The sequence below is a fragment of the Vicugna pacos genome, chromosome 3 (genome assembly GCF_048564905.1).
Source record: "Vicugna pacos chromosome 3, VicPac4, whole genome shotgun sequence".
Taxonomy (NCBI): Eukaryota; Metazoa; Chordata; class Mammalia; order Artiodactyla; family Camelidae; genus Vicugna; species Vicugna pacos.
In genome coordinates, this window is record NC_132989.1 from 98,360,070 (window position 1) to 98,380,845 (window position 20,776).

The 20,776-nt window shown below is 43.0% G+C and overlaps 1 protein-coding gene across 5 annotated transcripts in view; it reads right to left on the bottom strand.

Moving 5' to 3' along the window:
* Positions 1 to 20,776, bottom strand: part of PDZD2 (PDZ domain containing 2) — a 396,035-nt gene that overhangs the window by 20,735 nt on the left and 354,524 nt on the right. For all 5 annotated transcript variants that reach the window (XM_072958814.1, XM_031676863.2, XM_015235444.3 and 2 more), the window contains 9 exons: positions 18,381 to 18,454; positions 18,017 to 18,242; positions 16,626 to 16,743; positions 14,859 to 14,991; positions 10,333 to 10,414; positions 8,835 to 8,869; positions 7,946 to 8,102; positions 5,912 to 6,705; positions 1,657 to 1,801 (listed from right to left, as the gene is read on the bottom strand). In XM_072958814.1, coding sequence (XP_072814915.1) covers positions 1,657 to 1,801; positions 5,912 to 6,705; positions 7,946 to 8,102; positions 8,835 to 8,869; positions 10,333 to 10,414; positions 14,859 to 14,991; positions 16,626 to 16,743; positions 18,017 to 18,242; positions 18,381 to 18,454 — 1,764 coding nt within the window. The remainder of the gene's footprint in view (positions 1 to 1,656; positions 1,802 to 5,911; positions 6,706 to 7,945; positions 8,103 to 8,834; positions 8,870 to 10,332; positions 10,415 to 14,858; positions 14,992 to 16,625; positions 16,744 to 18,016; positions 18,243 to 18,380; positions 18,455 to 20,776) is intronic.

Here is a 20,776-nt window from a genome sequence, read left to right on the forward strand (position 1 = left end):
CTTGAGTGGGGTTCTGGAGGGTCAGCATGACCACAGAGGGATATGGAGGAAGGTGAGGAAGGAAAGGGAATCAAAGCAGAGAAGCAAGAAAGAGCATGGACTCTCCGAGGCGCAGGGTAAGATGCCGCCTGCCTGGAGATAGTGGGAAACAGAGTCATTCCATGAGCTGGGTTCCGGAGAGCCACTCCGTCCTGGGGGTTCCTCTTCCAAAGGCCTACATACCCCTGGGTTTATCTGTCCACCTCTGGCACATGGCATCTTATAACAGGTGGAGAAGCTGACATAACAAAGCACACGAGAATTTTCGTATTTTCTTACAAACCCTGGGTCTGAGGTTGGAGTAAAAAACTCAGTCAAATCAAAAGCCCTTGCTTTGAGAAGTATGTCTCTCGCAAATGCTACATTCACTCCACATCTCCCATGCAAATCATCCTAGCCGCCTATGCCTTTTCCCCACTGAAGTTCCTACATCAACAATTAAGAGCTAATTATTAGGACTGAGCACTGTGCTAAAAGTTTTCCATGCACTTAATTTTCCTCTCAATACTGTGATCATCTGCATTGGACCAGTGGGGAACCGAGGCACAGAGTGGTTAAGCAGCGTATCCAGGATCACAGAGTCTGTGGTCACTGGCGCCATAGCCCACAGTTACCTAAACCCTGAGCACGAGAGGGAGGGAGCAGAGACCACGACAAGGCTGGCTCATCAAGACACCCACAGAGACAGGACATAACTTCCCCGGGTCCCCGAGGAAGGCCGGGGGCACACAGTTCCTACCCACGGCCTCCTGCCTTCTCTGCTCAACCTTCCTGAGCTCCCTTCAGCGTGACTTTCCTGCTTCTGCAGTGCCAATGACGGGGAAAAGCAGCCGCGAGACAGGAGCAGGGGCTGTAAGGCCGTTTTTCCGGCCAATCCCCTTGCTGAGCAACCCCTAAAATGCTGTTAGCGGCTTGACTTTCACGCAAAGTGCACAACGTAGAAGGAGATGAAATTACATGGAGGCAGTCACCTTTCAAAATATCCTTTCGCTAGGAAACCCGCCAAATGCCCCATAACAGGAAGAAAGCTGGCCCGAGGATGGCGCACCACGGGGCAGAAAGCTCAGCAGCCTTTACACGGATGCCGTCCGTGGGGAAGGACCAGAGGGTCTGGTGCAGCCTCCTAACTGTAAGTGTGCTGACGCTCAGGACCCGGGGCTGAGGACAGCCTGCAAGGCCAGCGCCAGGCCTGCGCGCCCGGAAGCATCTTGCTGACCGCAGCAGGCCCCTAGGCTATTATTTTCCACGGATGCATGAAGTAGAAAATACTATTTTTCCTCTTGTCCTCTGTGGAGGTTTTTCCTGCCATTTTCCATTTGATTTCACGTAAGCAGAGTGCTGAGTTGCTGAAGGGTAGGGAATCCTCCTGTTTCATCCGTGCCTCATTCGCTAGGTACATGTGACAAAGTGGGTCAAGACTGGCTGAACATGTACGCACGCGACGTGGAATTAAAACTGTGAGTTTAGGCACAATGATCTAGTAAAGGTGTTGAATGCAGGTGGGTTTAACTGTCATGAATCGTAAGGTTTCTCTCCCCCTCAAAATTCTCCACATTTTTATGATGGTAACTTCTACCCTCTCATCCTGAAGTGTAACCATTGATAAAATAACCTTACCTGTCCTGGGCTGTTGCTCCTGCCCCGGCGCAGCTTCAGGCAGGTTCTCTGTGGGGTGGCTGGCAACTGGGTGGGGCAGGCCACCAGCTGGCCCTCCATCGGTGGGGACTCCTCCATCCCCAGTGGGCAGCTTTCCCAGAGATTCCTGGCAGAAGAACAACTGTGAGTCACTGTCAAAGGCTTTCAGGGTTTCTGTGTCCTAAGACATCATATGCAAAGAGTTGATTTGGGAAAATTCAAGGAGCCCAGGACTAGAAGCCACAAGATCAGATTCTGGGCTTAAGGTCCCCTAGAAATTTCATCGTCTTGTCCCTCTTTCTCAGCCTCAGTCTTCTTCACTTTAAGATGTGGGTGATTAGGAAAATGCAAAAAAACCCACAATGAGATATCACTTCACACCCATTAGGACGGCTAAATCAAGAAAACAGAAGTAACAAGGGTTAGTGAGGATGTAAAGAAATTAGAACCCCATGTGCCATTGGTGGGAATGTAATACGGTGCAGCCACTATGGAAAACAGTATGGAGGCTCCTCAAAAAAATAAAAACAGAACTCCCACATGATCCAGCAATCCCACTCCTGGATATACAGCTGAAAGAATTGAAAGCAGGGTCTCAAAGAGATATGCATACAGCCATGTTCATAGCAGCATTATTCACAATAGCTAAAATGTGGAAGCAACCCAAGTACCCATCAATGGATGAGAGGATATGCAAAATGTATTATACACATATTATGGAATGTGTATAATTCCATGGAATTATTCCATGGAATGGAATATTATTCAGCCTTAAAAAGGAAGGAAATTCTGACACGGGCTACACCATGGATGAGCTTTGAGGACATTATGCTGAGTGCCATAAGCCAGTCACAAAAAAGACAATTAAATGATTCCACTTAACATGAGGTACACATGCACAGAGTAATCAAAATCACAGAGACAGAAATAGAACGGTGGTTTCCAGGGGTTTGTGGGGTGGGGAGTTACTGTTTAATAGGTACAGAGTTTCCATTTTATAAGACAAAAAGAGTTCTGGAGATGGATGGTGATGATGGTTATACAACATTAGGGATGTATTAATACCACCGAACTGCATACTTTATAAGGGTTAAGATGGTAAATCTTATATTATTTTACCATAATAAAAAATTTTTAAAAAGATGAGGATGGCAAGACTTGCCCTGTCAAACCCATAGAGTTTTAAATAAAAGATGGTTAAATGAGATAATAGTTACAAAAACAACATGCAGCATACAGAAGGCTACAGAGGTGTAAGGTGTTATTGTTACAATATTGCATCGTGCTGCCCAAGACTAAAACCAGCTCCTCAGTTTGGGAGTCAGGGAGAGGACTCATCTGGAGAAATAAAATTAACATTTAACATCTCAAAATTTCACATTAGCCAAGTGCCAAGTACTTCATCTTCCTTTCTTCTATCTAATACCTCCTGTAAAAAAAAAAAACTTTTAAAACAAACTTGCTAAAAAGTTAAATCAGGTTTATTTGAAATTTACCCCGAGTGCAGGAGACACAAAGTGGCCCCAAGGTGGCAGCAGAGCAAAGAGGTGGAAGGGATAGAGCATCTTGTAGCCTCTCGTTAAAAAAAAAAAAAAGGAATGTAAATATTTGTATATGTATAACTGAAACACTATGCTGTACACCAGAAATTAATACAGTGAACCAACTATACTTCAATTAAAAAAAAAAGAATCATTTAGTAAAATGCCAGTTTATCTGCTGAGGGAAATATACACAGGGCTTTTAACTCAGTGAATTTCATATTAACCGGCAAGGCATAAAGGTAATATATAAAACACGGCAGGAGACTTTGGAATGAGATAGAGGAGGTGACTGTACTGTGTTGTGAATGCAGCAAGTACCACTGAACTGTACACTTTAAAATGTTTAATTTCATGTTATGTGAATTTCATCTCAAGTTTTAAAAGTATTAGATAAAAACAGTAGAAGATTATCCATTTACCAAAAGAGAAACTTTGGGTTTATTTTTAAGCTTTCAACATTTGAGGGTAAATACTTTATAGCAATGCATTCTGTTGTCTTTCATGTATATAAATAAAACTTTGGAACTAACAATTTTATGAGAAAAACTGAACTTCTTCTGTCCAGAAGTTTTAAATGCTACTACAAGTTCTTACTGGGAATACTAATTCACAATTACAAGAGCTCTTATCTTAATAGATATAAATTATTATGAATAAGCCCCCTGGTTTGGCTTTATAAAGTTATTCAAAACTTGCTGGGGTACTTTGAAAAGGAAGGGGTTTACCCATTAGCTGAACATTACATTCTAAAACGCATGTGCTAGTTGGAGATAATCACAGTTTTTTTAGGAGGAAGAAAAAAGATGTGCATTTCTACTTTTTCTAGAAGGTTTATTTTTTTTAAGCCTTCTGCCTAGAATAGCCATTGTGACTTTATATGTTCTGGCTCTCTTTTTATGTATGTTTATACAAACCACTTGAACACCCATCTTTATAAATACAGGCACACCTCATTTTATTGCGCTTTGCAGATACTGCAGGTTTGTTTTTTGTTTTTTTGTTTTTTTTCAAATTGAAGGTTTGTGACAACCTTGCATCAGGCAAGTCTGTTGGTGCCATTCTTCCAACAGCGTTTCCTCACTTTTGTCATATTTTGTGTCTGTCACATTTTGACACTTCTTGCAATATTTCAAATTTCTTCATTATTATTTTTATGGTGATCTACGATCAGTGATTTGTGATGTTACTATTGCAAAAAGATTACGACTCACTGGAGGCTCCAGTGGTTAGCAGTTTCTAGCAATAAAATATATTTAAGTTAAGGTATGTACATTATTTATTAAGACACAACACTACTGCACAATAGACCACAGTATAGTATAAACATAACTTCTATATACCCTGGGAAACCAAAAATTCATGTGACTCACTTTGTTGTGACCCTTGCCTTACTGCGGTGGTCTGGAAACGAACCTGCAGTGGCTCCGAGGTCTGCCTGTATAGCTTTGTAAGTCATCTTAGATTCTTTGCTTTAAGTGAAATTATTTACGTTGAGATTTGTAAACAGTGTTTGTTTCTCTTTCTCTTTGCTAAAGTGGAGGTTATTGAAATTAAAAAAAAATGAGCAATTTGATAATTCTGGGCCATTCTAACATACTGGTAAACAAGTAGTAGTAACATGAGTAATACTGACTTGCATTTAATGTGGCGCATTATACGTTTCTAAGTGAACGCATGCCCGCTAATTCCGCGTGATACAAGGGCATGAGCGGCTGTAATTATACATCGTCACGGCAGAATGTCTGAAAAAGTAAGGATCAGTCAGAACCGTGACCGCTGGAGGTAATCACTGAATTGTATCTGTTGTAATAAACATGTTAAAACAAACAAACATTGTTATTTTTCATTTCCCTTGGTCAATGCATATTAGAATTTGAATGACCTGGGGATTCTTTATCAGAACTATTCTTGTTGAGCATTTATACTTAACTGAAATAATCCCTTAAGGGAGGTTTTGTTTAAAACCCATAAACAGGAAATTGTGTACAAGAATATTTAATGAAATATGAAATTCAACAAGAATGATTAAGTCACTTCCCAAGTGGCTGTCACTTGTTAAACCCTGGTTTACCTGTCTTGTTACTATGACATTTCATTTTGAAGCATGTTTGTGTTGTTGCTAACTGTTCAAGCCTGGTGCTGACCGCTGTTCTTAGCCACCACAAAACGCTACATTTGTGTAACTGGAGCTTCCTGCTGGTATCTAGAAATGGTGGGAAAGCTCAGCTTTGTATATTGTGTCCTATGTTTGATGGTCATCTGGATTCTGCGAGATGATCAGGGCAGACAGCACCATCCCTATTTTACGGCCCAGACGACTGCGGTTCAGAAAGATTCAATAACTTGCCCACGGGACCACCAACTAGTCAGTGGAGAAGCTGTTACCAGACCCAGGGCTTTCATTCACTGGCCTGGCACTTCCCTTCCATCCGTAACCACAGGTAAGAGAGTGGTTGTATCTTCAGGCCCCATGATCTTATGACTCAGCACCTGGGCACTTCCCCCCACCACCCTGGTCAGGTGTTAGCAGGCTCCCAAGCGGTCTGTGTATTGAAATGAATGACTCTGTTGAAGGATAACCCTTCAATCATTATCCTTTCTTTCGGGCGGATTACCCTGCACTTCACAACACACTCCATGCTCACTCATTCAAGACTCACTTAGATCCCAAGTAACTGAGAGGGAGCAGTTACCTTCTCTGCACTTCCGCCTGGCTGATAACCAGTCACGCTCACCCTGATGGAAGCGGTCTGGGCTTTCGGGTCTGAACCACATGGGTCGCTGGCTCCCTCGGTCAGGTGTGCTGTTTCTGAGCTCCTGGGCCCGGCCTCGGTCTCGAGCCTCTTGAGATGTGGGCTGACCCTGGCCACCGGTTTGTGCCTGGACCCCAGGTTGTCCTGATGCTGCTGGAGGGAACTGGGGCTGTCCATGCTCGCCAGCCCCGGGGTGCCTGCCCCGGCTCTGTACGCCAGTTTGGGTGAACTCTTTGATCCTGACAGTTCCTTCCTTCCCGAGCAGCCAGGACTGCCCTTGCGGGGCTCTGAAGGGGCCAGCAGGTTGGAAAGGGTGTCCCCCATGCCCCGTGGGATGCTCTCCTGTAAGTCTGGCGAGCTGCCAAGGAGAGGCACTGAGGAGGCCTTGCTGACTGGCTTCTGGAGCTGTTCCTCTTGGTTGATACCCACAACCTTGGAAGAGGCAGTCAAGACACGTGTAGAGTTGTCCTCTGTCAGAGGCCTGCTGGGACCGGAGAGGGTCCCTGGCAGGGAAATACAGTCCCCCTCGCCATCCAACTCTTCCTCATCGCTGGCATCATCCTCGAAGCAGCCCACCCTTCTCTGGCGCAGGAGAGGATTTCGGAGGACCTGTGGGCTCCCAGGGAGGCTGGCTTGTCTGGCGATTGTCACCTGCTTGTGGAAGAGCCCAGAGGTCCGCTGGCTTCCCAGACACACAAGGCTGTTGGCCCTGGCTTTTCCTGGTTCCTTGTGAGCTGGTGGGGGGTGGGGAAAGAAAAGTCAAATGAAATAGCTTCCGGCTGGTGTGGATTTTAATCTAAGCCTTCTCATCACACACAAGCGTTTCCACGTTCACAAATGCCAGCTACACACCTTCTGGCCTCTAGACACCAGGCTTGAATGATATGGTTTCTGGGGATCAGCACAGAGCGGACAGCCAGCTTCCCTCTCTCCTCTTCCTACTGGCCTCCCTTTTTGTGTTTTCATCTTTTTTTTTTTAACCTCAATCTCTGGATTGTTTAACTTAAACATGTGTGCTGCTTAGAGACAGAAATGGATAACTTGTCAACATCCGTGACATCTAACACATTGCTGGGTTCAAGCCGAATGCTGCTGCTGAGAACTGCTTGGTGGGAGGCTGCCCAGGGACCACCGAGTCCCGCACACCTGGGCCTTCCTGTCACCTGAGGTCCTTCCTTCATCTGCAAAAGGGGGGCTTGATTCATGGGTGCATACGCTCCAAGAGCACAGGGCACTGAAGCCTGAGATTACACATGATTTATAAACTCCAACCTGGGAAGGGAAGGAGAGTGTGGGCTGCTCTGCAAACTCTTTGCATCTTGTTAAATGTAGTGAAATATTACACGGGCTTCCGCCCTGCAGTGCTCCCATCAGAGACTAGAGGAAGCACATCAGTTGCTCCAAGTGAGAGGGAAGGTCCCCGTCTGCCTTGCCGGAGATGGGGGTGGATTTGCTTCTTCAGCCATTAGAAATGAACGAAAGGAAACCACCCAGCAAAGTGGGAGATCAATCTGGTGTCCGTCGGATCATTATTTCAGATTATACTGAGAAATAATCAATGCGGTTTCATTTAAAAGCTCGTTTGGTAACATTTGCCTCTTACAAGTTCTGACTTTTTCACTTGCTTCCTTCTAAAGACAACGAAGTTAGGACCCAGTGAGGGGAGGAATTTGGCTAGGATTCCCCTAAAATATAAGGCCATCAGGTTGTCAGCCATAATCTGATGCCACAAATTTCAAGACTCCACTGTGTAAGTAACATGAAGGTGGGTTTAGCCTCCTTCAACATGCTGGGTACAGAAGTGGGGGGCCGGTCATTAACAGTGGGATTTCCCAAGAATAAACTCTGAAGGTAGCCGGGGTGGAAAGGTGGCTTCTACTCAGTGAGAGGCACGGTTCCCAGTTCTCTTTCCACTTCCTAGCACTGTGATATGTGCTCCGTCGTGGCCGGAGTCAGAAAACAGTCCTTGCTTACGGGAGGTGCCGGGCAGCGGGCTGCCATCCACGGAGGTGCTGCAGCCGCTTCCCGGGGGATCCTCATCCTCAGAGCCAGCCACCACGAAGTCTGACAACAGGCCTGGGACATCTTGCGCAAAGTACTGGGAGAGCTCAGAGTCAGAGGTCAGGGAGTCCTGTTGAAGACGACAGTGTTGGATGAGAAAAAAGGTGGGTCAGATGCGGATTATTTTAAACAGTAATTATGTCCTATCCTTTCTGGGAACACTTTGTTCCAACCTACAGTCGCTCAAAACAGCTGTGATAGTAAACACCCACTTCCACTTACTTTAGGATGGCTAAATTAAATAATGAATGAATTAAAAGGCAGTGGTTGCCAGACAATGTTTTTAAGAAATTTTTTTTGGCTATGATCAGAAAAGCCACAGCAGCAGTACACCAACCACCCCAGGAAAAACACTGAGGGAAGAGAGAGGAAGTAGAATGGAATTCCAAGCCACTGGTTCAGCCGATGGATGAAACAAAACAGCAGGAGAGTTTGAATCCTGTCCTCCGATCCACTGGGAGTTGGGAACAGCCAGCTGAGAAAGATACCACGCTCTCCCTCAAGTTGCAGGTTCCCCCCAGACTGACCCGGGGCCCCCTTTATATTGGAGCAGCTCTTTTTCAAACTGTAGCTCAGTTTTTTAAAATGTTGTTGCTCTGTTCTTTTCCTGGATGAGTATTTAATAAAAGAAACTCACATTTGTATACTTGTTCTCAAATAAGCACTGTTGCTGTTTTCCTGTGTAAAGTGGCCAAAATGACTCACGGACAGAAATACAGGCCGAGCCCTGCTGTTTGACTTATGGGCTCCAGGAATTGGGTCGTGGGCCGGCTGAGCGAGGCAGCAGTGTGCCTTGACTCACCTTTTTTGCAAGAGAAGGACTCTTCAAGGGGGTACCTGTTGGAGGAAAAAATACACTATGTTGTCAAAACAATGAAGCTTAAGTCCTTCTAAAGAGGCTTACCTCCTTAACTGGAAAAGGAGCCAAGCATATTAAACAAAATCTTCTTGGCTTGACAGGCAGCGATGGGCCGCGTGCGTGGGTACAGGCATGCGTGCAGTCTACTCAGGTACCAGATTCCCATCCCAGCCTGCCTCTCTGGATTCTGCTCATGCCAAGACCTAATCCAGATGCTGCTGCCTCCATGATGATCCCGTTGGAAGAAACTTCCTCTGAATTTCAAAAGTACTTTATACTATCTGTTCACGAATCTCCATATGCATAATATAGTTTAATTATAAGTGGATGCACCTCATTTTTCCTCAACCTTTTACCTGTCACTGATCTGGCCCCGCAATGCTCAGCACCAGGCTCTGGGAAGTGTTCAGTGGTATTTGGGAAATGGATTGAAGGATGAATAAACAAAGGAACACCACCTCCAAAACTCATGAAGAAACCAAGGAGGGGACTGAATATCTATTTTAGTTTTCAGCTGAAGGACAAAAAGACTCAGCATTGAGATTTTAAATTATATTCCACAAGCAAAAAGTTCTTGGGCATGAGGATCATGGCTTAATGAAATCTTTTATAAATGATCGAGTGGATATGTTGGGATTATGAGAGGACAGCATTCAGGCAGGTCAGGAGAATGAGATGGTTGAATAAAGAGCCCATTATGGCTGTGCTCACTTTCAATATATTAATTATGGATGCAAATAATTAGGGGATTTCATGGTTGCCAAAAAATTGTATGCCTTCCTTTTCCTCTGACAATCAGTAACTCGTGTCTCAGGTTCCTCCCAACGTCAGTCTTAACATCAGTAACATCTCGAGCTCAGACACGTTTGCCAAGTCCCTCTGGGTTTCCTTGCTACAGGAAACATTACTCTGCAAGCTTTATGCAAAGTTTCATATTTTAAATTCATCTGAAATTCTTACTAACTCAATCCTTCTCTGCCTGAACTTCCCACTTAAGAAGGTGGGGGAAAAATCATGATTTTTGCAGCCTCTGTTACCCTTCTTAAGTTGAAACTTTTAATTCATGTAAAGAAATCCCAGGTTTTCAGATGGACTGTACTCTGTGTCTACCAAAATGACTGGTCTTTTTGGTAGCACTTCACTTCCACCTAGAACATTTCAGATGGTTTGTACAGAAACACCTGAAATGCTGCTAACTCATTTTGGCAAAGTATCTTAAAGCCGTATAAGAAGCATGCATGGTTGAACTTTAATAGAGCACATTCAGTAACTGCAGAAATCAAAATCAGCGGCTAAGAGAAAGCATGGAATCTCTGACAGCTACTTCTGCCAAACCTGATAATTACCAAGACTCCAGTAATACTGCGCAGGGGAGTGCCCCCGTGGGGAACTTAATGAGAAACTCTTCTGAATGTTGAATGAAGATGTGCAATTACAGTACCTGAGCCAGGAGAGGAACTGGCCTCTTTGCTCTCCTGATAAGTGCTGCGTGCAATCACTTCATCCATTTCCTGCTCAGAAACCTGATTGTCAGCAGAAACCACAAATTAGATGGTTTTATTCCTTTATTTCCCCCCCCCCCCCCCAATAAAAGTAGCTAGGACCAGCGTCAGAGGCTGGAACGCAGACAGAGGAAAACTGCAGGGTCAAAGATTATGACCACCCCCTGATGCACTAATGCAGGGCATGTAAGAAGTATGGCTGGAGGGAGAGGGTATAGCTCAGTGGTAGAGGGCATGCTTAGCAGGTTTGAGGTCCTGGGTTCAATCCCCAGCACCTCCATTAAAATAAATGAATAAATAAATAAACAAACAAACCTAATTACCTCCCCGCCCAAATGAAAATAATAATGAAAGAAGCATGGCTGGGTTACAAATTGCTTCAAACAATGTGTTCAAAACAAGACCTTCAATTGCTTCCCAAGTTCACGAAGCAAAGCTTCCAGCTCTGGTTACCAACAACATGGCTGATACCTGCCTCTCGCCGGACCGCTCACTTTAAATTCTTTTTCCCTGAACTTTAAACAATTTCAAACCTATGTGAAACTTGCAAGAGTAGCCCAAGAATAGTATACCCTTCACCTGGACTCACTATTTTTTAATATTCTGCCACATTTATGCTCATACTGTCTTCACACACACACGCAGCTGTAACTTTTTATAAACCATTTGGGAGTTAGTTGCAGACATCACAACCCTTCACTTGTAAATATTTTACCATGTATTTCCTAAAAACAAGGACATTCTCTTTAACCCTGCTACTATTATCAAATTCAGGAACTTTAAAGTTGATACAAATGGCTGTCTAATACATCACAGTCTTAATATCATCCTTCAGAAACACTGTATTCAAAGTGTGTTTGTAGACTGGAAATAATTCACCGAGAGTTTGAGGCCAGCCTGAGATGAGATAAAGATTTTCCTCGAGAATGCAAATCAACTCTCAGTTTCTTTCATCAACAGTGTCCTTTGCTACGGGGGGAGATATCAAATGAACTAAACAGTGTGCAGTGATGTGACCGAGTTACATCTGGTGCCCGCTCCTTATCTTGTGGTGGACCTTTAGCGAACTGTCACCAACCTTCTTGCATAATAATGCTTTATAGAAAAAAATATTGTTTTAGGCAGGGGGTTGGTAGGGAGGGTGGAGATTGCAGAATTCAGTTCAGGATCTAGTTCTTATGTCTATTTAGTTTTCTTTAAGCCAAAAAATTCTGAGCCTTTATCTTTCATGATACGGATAATTTGAAAGAAACCAGGCTAATCCATTTGTCATGCTTAAATTTAGATTATGCATTTGGGGCAGAAAAACTACAAAAAGTGTTTCCTTCTCAATGTATTTCCTTCTCAGTGTATCACTCAGGGTCAGCATGTTTCATAAATGGTGACAACCTAGACCACCTGATTCGGGTGGAGTTCACCAGAGCTTTCCTCAGGACATGCTGTTGGTGTTGTCATCAGTGAGTCAAGTCAGGAGATCCTTTCAGATTCTGTCACTATCCTGTTCCCCAATACATTTTCACTCAATTGGTTATTCTTGCCTCAATTAGTTATTATGATAAAGATTTCAAAATAGTGATTTTATAACTCTCTTTTCCTTCTATATTTATTGGTATGATGGTAAATTCATGGATTCCCCACCCCCATCAGTTGTTATCCATAATTGTAATCATTCATGGAAAGATTTTTTAAAAGCCTGACATATGCTGAACTGTATTTTAAAAGACAACTACATGACTTGTATAGTTTCTTTTTTAAAGGTGAAAATATTTTAAATGTAGAATGGTAATGTCATGTACTAAAATAACATTGAGCATAAATACGTTTGGATAAGCAGAGTAATTTGGAAAAGGAAATTAATATTTCGGCACAGGATTCAGCATTACACTTTAACCTAACAGATGAACCATTATCACGTCACGGCGTTTGGGTAACATTTTCTAGCAGACTTCACAGGAAATAAAATACATACACACACGCACACGGGCACCCCCCCAACCACACACACACCCACACATACCTTCAGAAAGCAGAGAGTCATTTTGTATAAATGAGCCAGTGAAAACACCAGCTTAAACACAGTGGCTGCAAATCTTTCAAAGTTGGTGATGGTTTTTCTGAGTGGGAGAAAAATGGTTGGGGCTTGAAACAAGTGAAAGATGTCCTGGATAACTAATCGTGCTGGAAGCCCCAGGACCAGTTAACACTGGGCCTCTATGACTTCCTTCTGCTTAAACATAAGCTAGAAGCTGCTACCCAAACAGGTCCAAATCAGCTCGTCTAGACCTCCAGGGTTTGAATATCCCAGTTGGGCAGCCACCACTCCAGTCATTATGAGAAACAGAAGAGAAGAAAATCCTTGTGGTATTTCTCTTGGAACAACATGAAAACGAAGGAAGCACATACATTTAGTATCAAAATGGACTACTGGCATGAAATGCTAGGGTAAGTGGGACAGAAATACATTAAACGTAAAATGGAATCTTGACCAAAAGGAAAATATCGTGTGATGTTACAACCAAGAACACCGTGTTTACCTAGGAGGAAACGTGAAATCCACTCAAATACCAAAATTGGGTTTCGCTGGACCTGTCTTCAAACACCATCCTGGTGACCCTTTTACTGCGCTAGAAACATGAGTCACCGACGTGTTCCACAAGATCCCAGACCACCAGTCCATCGAGATTGTTATGCTTTGCGCTGAAACGCCATTTTGATGTTTGATTGTGTTGGCAAATTAGGCAGATACCCTGGGCTGAGCTTAGGCAGACCTCCGAACAAATCATGACCTGTGTTAGGCTGGAATGGATTTTGAAGTCAGGCCTGTCTTGAGGCCAAAGACTGCAAACCACGGAGAACTTAATTTTCTGTAACGTTGCAGAGGCTGTGCTGGGTCAGCCACAGATTGTTGGACTACTCCCTAAGGTGAGACGAGTGTGGCCATGCGGGTGGTGGAATCCAAGAGAGGACCCTGGAGGGAGGAGCTGAGACCAGGAGGCGACGCGGTGTGAAAGTGACCCAGAGAGGGCCACAGGGTCAGTAGGGGAACAAGGTAGAACAGATTCTAGGGGAGCCACGGAACAGAAAGGAGAAAAATGGGCAGTGACGAGTAGTAAAAAATGGGAAAAGGTAGAAGTGGGACTTGATTTTCTATTAATGCCATATTTATCCAAGAAGTTTTAAAATAAGACAGTTTTGAGAATGCATGCGGACAAGAGAAGACAGTCTCAAGGAAAAAAGTAGTGAGGCTGAGTCTGAATCAATTAAATGGCAACCTCTGTCCAAATACCATGACTGACATCCCCTTCCCAAATCAAGGCACGGAGTCGTGGCTGGATAGCGCTTATGTGGGGGAAGCAGACAACAAACGAACACCACTAAGACAATGAAAACGACCCCATAAAGTTAATACACTAAAGAAATCTCAGATGTGGCATGTGGGAGGACCCACCAGGTCTCCCGGCACACACTTCTCCCTCTTAAAATGGCACACAAGTCCATCCAGCACAGCAGCCTGCAACCATTTAGGATATAATCAAATAATGCTATATTTGGCATATATATGGATGGCCATATGACAGGCGTGGGAAGAGCTAATGCTCTTAATGAGTATTTTGAGTTGCTGAAAGGTCAAATTTTATAAAATGCAACCTGATTACCATGTTAGAGGCAAGCTGATTTGAAAAGATGGAGTACTCAAAAACAAGGACAACAAAAAAAGAGTGCTTGCAGTGGGTTAAGCTGAACTCGCTGAAGGTCCTGTGGTTAGTTTAAAAAACTAAAAGCAATTGCATAAGTGTAGAAGGCCAAGTAAAGCAGAGGCCAACAACGCAGGGGCCGCAATGTACCTGCAAGTCTGGTGTGGGTCGACAGTGTGATACTGATGCTGAAGAAAAACGAGCGGGCTCATAAGGAGTATTCTGCCGAGTTCAAGGATGGTCTGGACAGATCATTTAGCTCAACGCCCTTAGATTTTCTTGATGCAGGACCTCAAAGAGGTTAAGAATCTCACCAGAGATCAAACAGCCAGCTAGGGGTTACTCAGAAGCCAGCACTCCGACCTTGTGCACCTTTTACACACATTTTAAATTCACCAATAATATTGTCAACATTTTTTTTTCCTTGGGGGAGGGGGAGAGGTAATTCGATTGACTATTTTATTTAATGGAGTTATGGGGATCGAACCCAGGACCTTGTGTATATACTAAGCATGTGCTCTACCACTGAACTATACCCTCCCCATGTCAACATTTTCTCACAAATTTTTCCAAGTGTGAAGATGAAGGAGATCCATAATTCACTTCCCATGCCTATTAGTTACCCGGTCACTGTGTGGTCACAGGCTGATTCCCAACCCCAGTAGGGTGAACTGTCTCACCAAAGAGTATGCACTGTCAGAAGGACATATGTGTCATGGCTACTGGACAAATAGCTGTCTTCAGACTCAGAATAGCACAAAACTTTTCACCTTTGGATTAGGGTGCCGGCCGATTACCAGGCGAACAGGTCCTGGGGGGCATTTGCTCAGGATGGCGTGGACTTTGCTTAAAGCAGCATGGCGAACGTTGACTGAGTTCACTTCCAGGATTTGATCTCCACGGCTAGGGAGGGCAACATAAGCAACAGTCTGTGGTAACGGGTAGCTTTTTACAGGATTTCCTTCTAGGAGAGGTTTATAATATGCAACCTTTTCTGAATACTCTGAACAAGCAAATAACATGCTTTCATCTCTGCATACATACACAAAAGCAATACACTCACGTACACATATTAGATTTTGAATTGGCAAAGCCATTATGCGTATCTATCTGCATTTTCAGCAGCAGTAAAGTTAAATAAAATTGATAGTAAGGACAACACTGAGGCTCCCATTTCTTGAGCACATCGCGTCTGCCAGGCACTATACGGATAAATTTACGTAACAATGCTTTGAATAGGTATTATTATTCCCATTCTGTAAATAAGGCCACAAGCGCGGAATGGCCACCCACTGTTGAACTCAGGTCTGCCTACTTTCTGACTATCAAGTGATAGAGCCTTCACCACCATCAGTTTCTTTTTTCCTACCATCTTGAATTGGTTATTGGAATATAATTTGAGGAGGAAATATCTGAAGCTCAAAGGTTATCCAAGAATTTGTAAAAACGTTTCAAATTTGAACAAATGAGAAATTGGGGACAAGATGCCCATTCTGACTCGAAAGTATAGGGAGAGAACTCAGGACAAGAGAACAAAGACTCTTTATGTGGGGTTTGAAGAATGTTCATTTGGCAGGCTCCAGACATATGGGACCATTCAAGAAAGAAACATCATCTTGGGATGTCATTAAAGGATTTTTTTTCCTTGGGTTCTAAAAGTATATTTTCTTTAATGTACTTCGGATGATTTGCTAAATTTTGTTTTTCATTTGGAAATTCACTCTGATGATTAACTAAAAACATAATATAATCTATTAACAAGGCCTCAAAATGGCAACCTCAAGGAATGTCATTTTGAGAATTCCTCAACTGCTCAAGGACTACGAAGCTTAGCAGGGAGAAAGATGATACTGTTTGCACAGAGAGCTTTGCGTAATACATGTACATTCTTGTGAAGTTTAGGTGGGCACAGACCCATTGCAATTACTATATAATAGAACACCTAGACCTCTCTTGTGTAAACAGAACACCCACGCTTCAACTCAACTGGCTGGACTGAGAAATCGGACACGCAGTGATTTCAGACAATAAACATCTAGACATCACCACTCAGAAAGGAATGAAACAACAGGAAAGGTTCAGGAGATTATACTTAATAATAAAGGCCTCTTGTTCAAGGGCATAATTTCAGGACCTTCTTGTATCCAGTGATTCTGAACCATTTTGAGCAGTTCCCAGCATCTCATATGAATTTTACATAAATGAATATAAAAGTGAAAGAAAATATTTGGATAAATATATCTATCTATCTTAAGTTGTATGGTGTCAAGTTTCTGAAACTGAACTTCTGGGTCCAAATAGAACAAAACAGGTAGGGAAAGCCAACATCAAGAGTTCTCGAATTCAATCAGATCTCATTTATATTCGCTTTTCATCTTTGGAGATGATTTTAATTGTAATCCCAGCCCTATTACTGCAAATAATACAGACATTTAGAATCTCACAAAGGAATGTAATAGGGCAGGTATTTTACATGTGTATATATTCACATATTCGCAAACACAATGGAACCCCATACTTTCAGGTTTACAACGAACCTCAGATTACTCTCCATCTTGGCCACAGATCCTGGGGCAAGGCTGTGAATGTAGATGCCTGGAGGGCTGTTTTCTAAGGCCAGGCAGCAGGCTCCAATGCCTAATCCAACTCTGGGCTCTGTGGGAGGTATCAGTCAAAGAAAACAAAATTTAAAAAGAAAAGAAAAGCAGTGTGAGTGATTTAAAACCGCATTAATGTATACTTAGACCATTAACCATTTATTTTTGGACGAGACTCAGAATATAAATTCTGCCTTTGTCAACATGGCCATATTCTGTTAATGCAATGAACCCATGGCAGAACCAGGGGCTAACTATGGACTGTGGACTAGTCAGTGGCCCACCCTCTGCTTTGTCTAAAGAGCCCCCTTCAAATCTGTTTTTGGAGACAAGCAGAGTCCAAGGAACATTTGTTTATTCTGGATGTACACTTCAGGGTTTGTGTTTTTGTTTTTGTTTTGTTTTTTGCCTCTCTTTTAGCAACAAATCTCTTGGTTATTTAATTGCTCATCATGTTCCTACAGTAGGTGGGGAGGACCGGGAAACCAAGATTAAAAGCAGTGGGATTTGTTGTCACCCATGACTTTTAATTACTGGTGTTAACTGTAGTCTTAACCATATTCTTCGTTCTTTAAAATGCTAGCTCTAGAATTACGCTAGTTAGTGACGTTTTTTAACATGAGTCTCTAACACATAGTGACTCATCTGGAGAGAGCTGTTAAAGGACTTTGTGCTACTGGTAACTTCCCTTCTGTATGGTTAGGCCACTCAAGATGGATGTTCTCTTGCTCTCTGTAAATCCCCTGCTGGGTCCACCAGTGTCTGTTTCACGTGCACCCAGCTCACATGACTGACCTTCCTACCTATTCACCCCAGGACTCAGCTAGTGATTGTTCTTATCAAACAGGCGGTGAGGGGTGTGTCCCTCTGCTGGTTTCCCTGGTAACAAATGAGCCAACCTGACGTCAGTTCCCTCTATAACTGCTAACCTTCCCCTGCCCGCAGGAGCCAAGACCACCACGACGTCCTGCTCTCGGTCCACTGCACACAGTGGGGTGTTGCTCTAGGAACTTACTTAAGACATGTAAGCTCCCCCCACCCACTAACCCATTGATGTCTCTGTCACTGACTCCGGGCTCTTTCTTGGTCTTGGCGCTGGGTGAGTACACACCTTGTAGGCCTGCAGGGTGCAGCCCAACACCTTCACTTTGGTAAGATGACTAAAATCTTCACTTTTGATCCCACGGTCCACTTAGAGAATGCCCTACATTGTTGATAGCAGATTGTTCCAAAGGGCCAATTCATAGGAAAATATAAAAAGCTAACCTAAGAACACATTACACATTGTTATTTGAGAGAATGTAAGGAAAGCGAGGACGAGCGGGTATCACCTTTGTTGAGGGTTACTTCCATGACAATTCTGTCCTTGGGCCCCGGGGCCTTTCGACCCAGGGACGAAGAACCGCCTTCATCAGCGCCTCCCGCCGAGGGTGCCCCACTGGCGTTGAAGCTTGGGGAGCTAGATCTGCTCATGTGTGTGGGTGTCGAGCAGGGTGTGAGGCTCGGGCTCACGAGCTTTGTGCGTACCGTTAACACAAATAATCCACTCCGGATTTGCTGCGAAAACAAGGAGAAAGCAGGCTAAAACATTCAGACTATCCTGTATCAAACAGTTAAAAAAAAAAAACACCAAACCCCAACCAGAAGGAAATAAAGAAAAACAAAGATAAAGGAGATCAATAAGAATGTTGTTACCTTAAAGGTATGAATGGCTTCTTGAAATGTCAAGCCCTTGATTGGTATTCCATTTACATCTAGGATTTCATCCCCTAGTGACCAAATTTGAGAATTATATTAACATCAAGCTTTCGTTTACTGGAATCTAACTGCTTGGTCAATACCAGAATAAGATACCATATGGTCTCTGATTTACAACTCTATAAAATGAATTTTACTGTTCCAGCCTACTTTCATTTGCTTAGCTCCCAGGAATGTCACAGAATGGGACAATAAATGACAATGCATATAATTTTACAGTAATTCTGTATCTCCATCTTGAATTAAAACAACTTTAGGAGGCATCAAGATTTTATTCTTTAGCCACTGCCAAGTGTGATAATAGATGTCTTTCATTTAGAGATCAAACTATGAAACCTGAATCCCAAGTCTTTTCTTCCATAGTCTTTCTTCTAAAATTTAAACCCACTGGCAAGGAAGCATGAACACATATAACGTGCGACAAGCCACTCCTGTGTTTGCAGGAAGACATGCTCCCTGAGCCTGGAGAATCATCGTGGTGTGTTCAAAGTGGTTTCAATGACAGAGACAAAAAAGTTAGGAGGTAGTATCTAGGAATGACAGCCCCATCTCATTCTGCATACAGTGTAGACGCCTGGCAAGGTACCGTGTGCTTCTAGATTACTGTAGACTAATATCAAACTTGTTTTCTCTCTCTCTCTTTTCTCTCAAACTATCCTGGACTCATTTTCAACCCCAAGAAGGCACAATCAGGTCATTTTTCAAGCTGTTGATAGTATCTGCCAAGGACATAAAAGAACTTGGACATCCTGTTGACTTATCAGAGCTAGTTTCCAGTTTGTACTCTTGTGACATGGTCTGTTTTTTTGGAATAACAGTTCATCAAAAACACTACAAAAATGCCCCAGAGAGAAGACAGATGAGCCTTGCACAGCAGTGGAGTACAGAAGAGGAACTCCCTTTACCTATAACAAAGTGCAAAGCAGCCTAAGAACACACATTTTCACCTCTGGTGGACAGCCAACCCCAGGGGCACGCTGGGTATCCATTCAAGGAGTCCTGTATATGAGTTATAAAAGACAGCATTACCCCATCTGTTTGGTATGTGCCTGCTCTTTGCTGCGATTACAGAAGTTGTAAAATAAGTGAAATAATCTGTTTAAAAATCACCCAGCATAACTAATTACTCAACTAGGTGAGGTTTTGTGTTTGTTTCCACCTGGGAAAAGGATAGACACATTAACATGATTGCTCATGCCCTTAAAAGTCTTTCTACAAGATTACTTAAAAGACAGATCATTCAACAGGTTGCAAATTCATTCTGATGACTTACATTTATTGTAAAGGAATGCATACGAAAATACAGAATTTAGGAGAAGCAAGTGCTATCAACCTCTAACTATCGATTTTTTCCCTCCATTTTGCTCCATTCTACCAGCATTGCAGGATAAATTTCAATCAGGTGAACACATGGCACATTCATGATAAAAATGCTCTGCTAGAATTTTACATTGTTGTGAAACTGGACACAAACACCACCCAGGAGTTAACCCTTCCTGTGAGGCAGAAAGAAATATTCCACCATCAAAATGTTAAGCCTGGTCACGGCTTATCGGCAGCACACAGGCTTCTAGGGTCGCTCTGCCTACAAAAAGGGAGACTCCAATTCACTATTTTTAGTTTTACCAAAATAAGCTGGTTAAACACAACAGCACCTATACTCAGACCAAGTGAACTGAACAGCCATAGCACTTTTTGTGGTAACTAGATACAGTGTGACTTAATCATTCTGTGCAGGAAGATATTAATAAGGGAAAAAAGATGAGGATTCATGCAAGAGTTCTGGGAGCTAATGCACAGTATGGTGCCCTGAATTAACAATACTGTGTTATGTACTTGAAAAGCGCTAAGAGAGTAGATGTTAAATGCCCTCACCACACATGCACACAAAAGGTCATTATGTGAGGTGATGGACATGTTAACTAACATTGTTAGGCAATCATTTTGCAATATATGTGTATCAGATCATCGTGTACACCTTCAACTTACACAATTATCAATTTTATCTCAAGTCAGGAGCAAAAAAATGCTTGTTTAGTATCTTTACATGCAGCAAAATGGGAGGCGCTATGGAGGATGTGAAGGATGTTTATGTACTCCAGCCCCGAGGCAAGAATGCACTATACGCTCTCAGGAAATTTTCAAGGCAAGGAACACAATCAAGGACCAAGGGGACAAGAGAGACATTTAAATACCTAAATAAAAATATCAAGCCACTTCTCACACAATGTCTCATTTAATCCTCACAACCCTTAAAGGTGGGTATTAATATCCCAGGTTACATCAATTGTACAAGGTCATGATTGGAAAGTGCTGAATTCAGCCCAGATCTA